General features: G+C 46.6%; 1 protein-coding gene across 1 annotated transcript; it reads left to right on the plus strand.

Moving 5' to 3' along the window:
* Positions 1-451: 451 nt before the first annotated feature.
* Positions 452-8749, plus strand: gata6 (GATA binding protein 6). Its single transcript, XM_061839696.1, has 7 exons — positions 452-677; positions 1228-2149; positions 3545-3717; positions 4774-4899; positions 5018-5105; positions 7193-7290; positions 7443-8749. The coding sequence occupies exons 2-7, from the start codon at positions 1297-1299 to the stop codon at positions 7590-7592; spliced, it is 1488 nt and encodes a 495-aa protein (XP_061695680.1). The 5' UTR covers positions 452-677; positions 1228-1296; the 3' UTR covers positions 7593-8749.
* The last annotated feature ends 726 nt before the right edge of the window (positions 8750-9475 follow it).

Here is a 9475-nt window from a genome sequence, read left to right on the forward strand (position 1 = left end):
TCATCACAATAATATGAGTGGTGCAATCAATGAATCAGGACAATATTAATATGGCGTGTTATGTTACATAAAAAAATGCAAAACATGAACAATCAACATTTTTATCTATTTAATTATTGTGAATGCTTGCACAGACGTGTCGGTTGTCATTATCACTACTAGCACAGCTGCAATATTTTTTTTATACTTTATTAAATAAGAATGTTAAACGAAAAGAAAAGCCTACACATCGATATTTTACGGATTTCACTCTGACACTGAGGGGTTGATGTTTGATATGTTAGCATCAACTGGAAATGGAAACAAAACCAAAAGCAGCACAATGGCTGCCGTTCATTATGAGCACGGCCGAGGCAAATCAACGAATTTCCATTTTCTAAGCAGTAAAGTGCGTGCTTTCCAAAAAAAAAAAAAAAAAAAAAAGTGTGAATTCAGTGTTGTTTTGACGCAGGACGACGGTGATTGGAGGACGCTGAGGAAGCAGGCACGCCCCCTTTCCACCCAGAACACTGAGGCCGCCCCCTCACGAACCAGGTCCGGCTCGCCAACGAGTCGCGCAGCATTTGCGCCGCTGGCGGACCGAGGAACCGAAGCAGCGCGACGCTCGCTCGTTCCTCGCCCCGACTACTGCGTGCTCGTGCGTGTGCGCGTGACACCTATGGCACGCCACTGAGCAGGTACGTGGACCCCCCCACCCCCCACCCCCAACGCACACTTTACTCCCTTTAAAAAAGATTCTCGCCCTCTTATCTGCTTCTTATCAAACTTTTATCAAACTTTTTTTTGGGGGGGGGGTGGATGACAAACTATTGCGTGGATTGCGCGTCCGAGTTGGGTAACCGTGGTGGTTCTTTCCGGATGAAATGACAGCCGATCTACTGACAAAATGTGTATCTCTCGGTGATAATAATTTAAAGGCGATATGATTTAATATGCTGCCACAAAATACGAGCTAACGTAGAAATGCTTACATTTCCTTACGGGTTTGGCTGACGTATTTTTTTGTTGCCACCTTGCTACGGTTGCGTGTTGACAGACTGTTTTAGTGACAACGTGAAGTCGAGGATTTTAAGCGTTACTGTTTTACGGATCCTGGACAAGCGGCGACGGTGTAAAAACTGGATCGGAATGAAGATCACGTCGCGGTGGTACAAGTGCGAAATGCGCAGGAAACGTGCGCGCGATCGATCCCAACCCGCCGTCATTGGTCTCCGGTGTGTTTTGCAGGGCCGACGACTCCCTGCCTACTTTTCCTCCAATCGACCCCCCCAGAGGGTGTATGGGAAGAGCTCCTGGATGGACCTGGTCGAAAGCGGCTGGTCCATGGTCAAGCGAGAAGCATCCAGCAGCCCAGGGTCACCGGCCGAGCCGAGCTACCTGCAGCCCGGCGACAGCCGGCGCAGCGGCGGCGCCCGCACCCCGGACGAGCTGAGGACTCCCCCGGGGGACCTGGACGCGCTGGGCGGGAGAACGCTCCACCCGTACGCCCACTTCGGACTGGCGAGCTCCGGCGAGGACGTTCCGCTCTTTACGGATCTAGACCAGGGCGGCAAGCTGGTGCTGTCCGGCGGGGCGCACAAGGCGGCCGCGGCGGGCCTCCTGGTGGACCCGTCGGACATGTACCAGACCCTGGCCATCGCCGCGGCGCAGAGCCAGACCGGATACGATTCCTCCTCGTCGGGGGCGTACATGCACTCCAACCCCAACTCCCCCGTGTACGTGCCCAGCTCCCGCGTGGGCCCCATGATCCCCAGCCTGTCCTACCTGCAAGCCGGCGGTTCGGCCCAGCCGGGCCACGCCGTCTCCGGCCACCCGGTGTGGTCGCAGCCGGCCCCCGAGAGCCCGTCCTACGGCACCGGGAGCCCGCACGCCGCCCCCGGCCGCTTCCACTACCCGCCCAGCCCGCCCGTCAACAACGGCGCGAGCCGGGCGGACGTCGGCTACGGCAGCGCCCTGAACGCGGCCAACCGGGCCGAGCAGTACGGCCTCTCGCGGCCGCTCGGGGGCGCCTACCCGGGGGCCTACTCGCCCTACGTGCCCCCGCAGCTCTCCCAGCTGCCGTCGCCCTGGACGGGGGGGCCCTTCGACAACGGCATGCTGCACACCTTGCAGAGCAGGGCCGCGCCCTTGATTCGGGGTCCCAACGGAGGTAAACCACGGACGCTCGCGCTTTTCAATGCCGAACCCAACTTTTGACCTCGCTGCCCGCTTCACGCTCCTCTCAAAACCAAACAACATTTAATTTAGTATCCAGTACAATATTTTTGCGCCGGTTAAACATTTATTCGAGTGTAACACGACACGCGACCCTCGTCCATTTTTCACCCAACAACGACAACAAAAAGTCAAATGAGATGAAAATGTGGTCAATTCCAGCCGCCATGTTTCTGTTCACCATGAACTGAAATCTTACACGCGGGCAAAAATACCTTACACGAGCCACCAAAGCGCACTTATTTGTCATTGAATGTGCGTAAAAACACATTTACGTGCTCCCACTTTGTTCTTCTTTAATTTAACTTTTCTTTGTCAAGGTTGACCGCTGAAAAAGGGGGAAGTTGACTCCAAAATTGCTATAATATGACAGGCATTTGTCATTTTGGGTGCGTAAAAACACAAAAACGTGATCGTCAAGTTCATATATTTTCCTTTTCACTTTGACCCGAAAATAGAAATTTCAGGCATGAAATATATTGCGGGGCATGTATTACGCCACAGTTTTGTGCGTCAAAAAACACAATAATTCCTTCATTATTCAAAAATCGCATTGACAATTCCGTTCTCTAACTATGCAATAAGTGATATAAGTATATATTTTATGCAGTGAAACATACTTGGATAATATAATTTAATCCTCGCTCATTACTATTAAAAAAACCTTTGGGTTAAATTTGACTTCAATTATAAAGTTCAAACCAATAATATATTAGATTTGATTTATAATGACACCAATTAAGTCTGTTTTTGCGTGAAAACACCCGGATAATTCAGCCAAATCACAAATAAAAAAATCATCCTTAATTAACCATTAAATTCAGACTTTATTTAAAAATGTTGTCACAATGTAGAATAGCATAAAAAAGTGTGAAATAATATAATGTCGCCATTTTTCTGCGTGCATCAAAACAAATTTGCCTTTAAACTGGCAAATTTTAAAATGATCTTTGCTTTGCTTGACAGATTTGAGACTTTCCTGTTGCAGCCTTACCTGAAACTGTATCATTTTGTTTAAAAAAAAAAAAAGTTAAACCATACGATAGAAGTATTTTTTGAATGCATAAAAACATACGTGTGGAACCGAAATAAAAATAATCTTGGTTCGTCCCCAATTTGTTTTTTTTTTTTTATGTTGACATTGAGGGAAGTGGAACGTTGAATCCAGAATAATTTCCGTTTCATACATTTTAATGGACTTTCTGTTTGGAATTATTATTATTATTATTTTTAAACGTGTGCCAAGCCTGAACAATCCTGTAAATGCTAAATTCCAGTAATACTTGGCATGTTCTTGGCTTTTGTAAAGGCGCGTGCCCGTGTGTTGCAGTTTCGGAGCTCCTGGACGACATGTCGGAGAGCCGCGAGTGCGTCAACTGCGGCTCCATCTCCACGCCGCTGTGGCGTCGCGACGGCACCGGCCACTTTCTGTGCAACGCCTGCGGCCTCTACAGCAAGATGAACGGCCTCAGCAGGCCGCTCATCAAGCCGCAGAAGCGCACCGTGAGTGAACCTTTGCGCCCGGGACACTTCATCGGGGAACACCCGCGGAAAAGCCGGCGCGGTCTGCTTTAGGCCTCCCTAATAATTTGAGCACCCGGGCGGACGTAAAGGATTGGGACGTCACGTGACAAAGAACTCTAAGCACGTCATTTTTGCGCCACTGGAAAATGTACGTGTTATTCAAAGGATACCTTGTGTCAAATGAAAGCGAGGGTGCATTAAAATGATACAATTTCTCTTTTGACTACAAGGAAAAATAGATATGGCGCAGGTGTTCCTAACAAAGTGGTGGCCTTGCACGTGTACAGTTGTCGGCTACATTTGAAAACGCATTTTTGTTACTTCTTTGGCCTTAAATAAAAAAAAAAACAAAAAAAAAGTGAAGGTCGTGTATAAAAGACAAATGGGGCTCGTTAGCGTTTGGGGGGAAAGTTTAGGAACCAATCAGCGGCTTTGGAGATTTTGGGGTACCCCTAAATTCATTCCCGAAGGTAATATTTTAAATGCTGGAGCGTCGTGGGTGCTGGATAGAACGAGCACCCCCTCCGAGAAATGTGTCACGAACCCCTCAAATCACCCAGTCGTGGTCCGAGAACCCGGGCTGCTCACCAAGAGTGCAACAGAGAACCCTTTCAAGCACCTTTATTTTTTTATTTCCTTTAAAGATTGTGACATCATTTAGCGAATTCCATATTTCCCCCCCCCCTCACATTTTGAGCAAAACTATTTGTTCATGCCATTATTGAATATTTATAGTCAGGATATTCGAGTTTGCGATTTGTTAGCCGTCCCAATAAACAATAATAATGGATTAAAGCGTGAACTAAAATTATAATAATGTTGCCATTGTGGCGGCTTTTTTTTTTTTTTTTTTTTTGGCGCACATTCAGATTCGCGACACGGCCGGAGACGATTTTGCGTGCTTTTTTTTGGGGGGGGGTGTGATTAAATAAAGAGCCGTGGCGCACTTTAGAGTCACGTGACAAGCAGCAGAACAATCAGTGTTACAAGCCGGCGATGTGAATGGTTTGGTTTGAATGGTTGAATGGTTTGCAGTCGACGTCGCGGCGCATCGGGCTGTCGTGCGCCAACTGCCAGACGAGCACGACGACGCTGTGGCGCAGGAACGCCGAAGGGGAGCCGGTCTGCAACGCCTGCGGTCTCTACACCAAATTGCACGGGGTGAGTCCACTCGCCCCCACGGGGGACAGGGGACGGTGGGGGTCATGGGGTTGCACCCCGCCCCCTCAAAAACGTCTTCTTCTTCTTACTATTTCCTAATAACTGGTGACGTGCGCAGGTGCCTCGGCCGCTGGCCATGAAGAAAGAAGGAATCCAGACCAGGAAACGAAAACCCAAAACACTGAATAAAAGCAAAGGGGCCTCAGGTGAGTGCCCTGTTGCGTCACAGCCCGCCCATGACGTAGGAATCAACTTTACCCCCAAATCTTTTCGTGTGCTGGCATTTTGCTTTCAATTATTGTTTGATTTTTTTTTTTTTTTAAATATCACTCGTCAAATGACTTCTTATTCCCTCCTAAAATTCGTGACCTTATTCCAGTAATCTTGACTTTCTTCTCGTAATATGATTATTAACTATGGCTCTATCTTTATGCAACTCTTTTTTCCACCACCACCCCCTCAACAAATGACCTTCTTCCGCTCATCAAATATTATTTCATTGTCTTTGTGACTCACTCGACTGCTTTCTAAGAATCTCGCAACAACTTGATTATCCTCAACATATTTCATCTCATGATTGTGACTTTATTCCCCCCCCCCCCCCTGTGATACAAAATCATTCTTGCTTTACTCTGATAAAATTCTCTGTTGTAAATTTGCGGCTTTTTATGTATTTTTTGTATTCACTTTGTTAACATTCTGAGTTTTTTTTCCACGATATTGCAACTATTCTTTCAAAACTACTACATTTTTTTCTTTTGGTTGGACTTTATTCCTGATTGTTTTTTGTTTTTTCTGCATTTTAAAAAAAAATAGATTCTGGACTTTCAGCCTTTCCCTACTTTAAGATTTTTGACTGGATATTGACAAATATGACTTTCTTCTTCTTCTGTGTCCTTTTTACATTCATTGCATTTCTGGTACTGCAACAAATACTCCTTGATCGGCAGTCAGTGGAAAGCATTGAAATATTTTATCCATCCATCCATTATCAACCGGTTTTCCGGATCGGGTCGTGGGGGAAGCAGCTTCAGCAGGGATACCCAGACTTCCCTTTCCCCAGCCACTTCTTCCAGCTCTTCCGGAGGGATCCTGAGGCGTTCCCAAGCCAGTCTCTCCAGCGTGTCCTGGGTCGTCCCCGGGGTCTCTTTCCTTTGGGACGTGCCCAGAACACCTCACCAGAGAGGCGTCCGGGAGGCATCCGAACCGGATGCCCCAGCCACCTCATCTGGCTCCTCTCAATGCGGAGGAGCAACGGCTCGACATTGAGCCCCTCCCTGATGACCGAGCTTCTCGCCCGTTCTCTAAGGGAGAGCCCGGACACCCTGCGGAGGAAACTCATTTCGGCCGCTTGTATCCGGGATCTTGTTCTTTCGGTCACGACCCACAGCTCATCCCCACAGGCGAGGGTAGGAACGTAGGTCGACTGGTAAATTGAGAGCTTCACCTTTTTGGATTAGCTCCTTCTTCACAACAAGGGACTGATACAAAATCCGGATCACTCCAGACGCCGGACCGATCCGTCTGTCGATCTCCCGCTGCGTTCTTCCCTCACTCGTGAACAAGACCCCGAGATACTTGAACTCCTCCACTTGGCGGAGGATCTCATCCCCGACCCGGAGAGGGCACGCCACCCTTTTCCGACTGAGGACCGTAGTCTCGGATTGGGAGGTGCTGAATCTCACCCCAGCCGCTTCACACTCGGCTGAGAAATACTTTAGTAGTGTTCAATTGGTCCATTTCTTTTTAAATTTTTGGGAGACATGGTACGCTCCGCCGCGTTTGCATTTATGATTTATGTCTTGAGTTGTGAGCAAAAATTTCAAGCGAACTCTGCACGCAACCACTGCTCAATTCTTCCCAAAAGTGGGGGAAAAAAAGTGAGTAGTTGCTATGGCAACTGGACGCAAACGGTGCGGCGACACGTAGACATAAAAAGTAACAAAACCCACTTTTCAGACAAATATGAATTATTGCAGTTTACTAGTTGTGAAAGTCTTCTTTGTGTGTCGCGTATGCCTGTGTTATTCTGCCCCCTGGTGGACGAGGCGTTCCGACACGAAATCAGCATGCACAAACTTCGAAGGGGTGACCCAAATAAAGCGCACTCACTTTGAAACAGTGACCGCCGCAAATCAAAACAAAGGTTCCAGCACTCCCCGCGACCCTCGTGAGGATAAGCGGCAAATGAAAATTGATGGATGGAAGTAGTAGTAGTGGAGTTTGTGGGTGTACCGAATGAAGTGTCCGGCGAGTAAAAAGTGATCCGTTGCGATCATGTTTGGATTTGCAGGAAGCAGCAACCCGGTCGCCATGACGCCCACATCCACATCTTCGTCCAATTCCGAAGACTGCTCGAAAAGCGGCTCTCCCTCCACGCAAGTGTCCGGGGTACGTAGCGCACGCTCAGGTCGCGGTTCGGGCCCGAACTTGAAAGCCCAGAAAACAAAACGAAAAAAAAACCCACCGACGAGGTCACGCGGAGGCCCGCTCGGTGCCCGACATTCCCGAGCGTTTGTTTCAAGGTGAATTCACTGTCGCAGGTCAGCTCGTCCGTGCTGGCCGGCTCGGGGGAGGCCCCCGCGCTCAAGTACCCGGGCCCGGAGGGTCTGTACGGCGCCGTGGGCCTGGCGCAGACCACCGACGTGGGCTCGGTGAGGGGAGAGGCCTGGTGCCCCATGGCCTTGGCTTGAGCCACAGCGAGAGAGAGGAGACCCCGGACCCTCCTGTAGTGGAAGTACCGGGGCGATAGCGAGGGTGGAGGTTGGGGGGGCAATCCTTGGATTTTGGAATCCGGATCGGCGCCGTGGGATGCATTTTTTTTTTCTTTTTTCCTGCGGACCATATACCTCCAAGAACGCCCACGCGCACGACGGCCCCCTCAGTGTACAGAACGGATTTCCTCTCCCACCATTTGGATACTCAAAGACCAATTTTTTTTTTTTTTTTTAACAACTGGAATCATCATGCCTCAAGAATCAAAAAAAAAAAAAAAGAATATTTATAAATCTCCCATTGTTGAGAAGATGATTGTAATAAAGTTCTGGATGTAGAATAGACGCTCAAGCTTTTCCCATGTCTTCTTTTTCCGGTTCAAACAGGGTACCCTTGATATAGTTGTTGTTTATTTTTGATCTTGTTGGATTATTACGACCCCCCCCCCAAAAAAAACAAAAAGAAAACAACAAAACCCCCAAAAAATATGCAATTAATGCCTTTAAGGTACTCTTGACGAGACTGAAAACAAGCGCACCCACGTCGGCCTGACCAGCTTTCACCGCAAGATGTTAAAAAAAAAAAAAATTCCTTCTAAAGTGAATATCAAAATATGAGCTATGTGTATGATGCTACCTTAGTGAGGACAAGCACTATATTATGGAAAATGTATTTTAGAGTTCCGTGGCTGTGGTAGAACGTGAACATCATTCCAGGGGTGGGTTTGATTCGGTGTTCTGTTCACCCCTGCATGGGTGGGCGGTGTCCAAAAAATTCTCTTTCACGCATTTTGGCTTATTTATTTTCGTGTTTTTTTTTTCTTCCCCGCCATTTTAGAATTGTGTTTAGACATATTTTTAGGATTTTATTTTCTTCGCTTAAATCCAGTCCAGTAAACTGTTTTGGTGTTCATGAATTTATGTTTAGACAATGTTGTGAAAAGTGTAGTGTTCCCCCCCCCCCTGCCCCGCCCTATTGTTGGGCCCTTTTGGGGGGGAAAAGTGTTTTGACGAGTAAATATGTATGTTATTTTTTAGCAAGTAAAATGCAAATTTGTTTTTAAGGCTGACTTTGCTGCCACCACTTTTTTTTTTTTAAATTAAAGGAAGCCTTCATTAATTATGATAGCATTCTATTTCCTTACTGTGGCATTTATTACAACCTGAATTTAAAATATGAATAATGCACGCTTTGAAAGCATATCAAAAGCTACAACTAATGCGACTAAAAGAAATAGTCTCAGGTTGCTTGTTTCAAAAGATAATAATGCATGAAAACCACAGATTTTCAGTGTTATGATTTTATTCCAAACACAGCCTGGCATTATTTTCATGGACAGCATAGCTACGCTTCAAAGTAATTAAAAAAAAAAAAAAAAAAAAACGGCACGTTTTTTATTCAGGGCTCACAGGATGTGCTAATAATTTTTAAAAATATTTTTTAAGGATTCCCATCGTCACCAGGATAGGTGGGAGTGGAAACTTTGACAACAAAGTCACCAGAAGTGTAAAACATGACATGTTGTTGTTTTATTCTGAATTCTGTTAAAAAAAAAAAATAATGCTCTGGATTTTTAAATAAAAAATAGATATACATGAGATCCGGATACATATTTAGGTTACCAGTAGTTTTTGGCCAGCTCATTCTGTATTGAATTAGGGTACCTGTTTGCATTCAGTGTTCTAATCACATTTGGATCCCTGTGTCCCACTTCCGCGTCGCTTTTAAAGGGAATGAGAGAAGCCGCAGCGATTGGACAAGTTCCTGCTAAAAAATTTCCTATAGAAATCTATAGAATTTTTACAGAGCAACTTGTCCTGCAGAACTTTGTTGAACTGTGATTTTCTATATAATTTGTACA

The sequence above is a fragment of the Syngnathoides biaculeatus genome, chromosome 13, assembly GCF_019802595.1.
Source record: "Syngnathoides biaculeatus isolate LvHL_M chromosome 13, ASM1980259v1, whole genome shotgun sequence".
Taxonomy (NCBI): domain Eukaryota; kingdom Metazoa; phylum Chordata; class Actinopteri; order Syngnathiformes; family Syngnathidae; genus Syngnathoides; species Syngnathoides biaculeatus.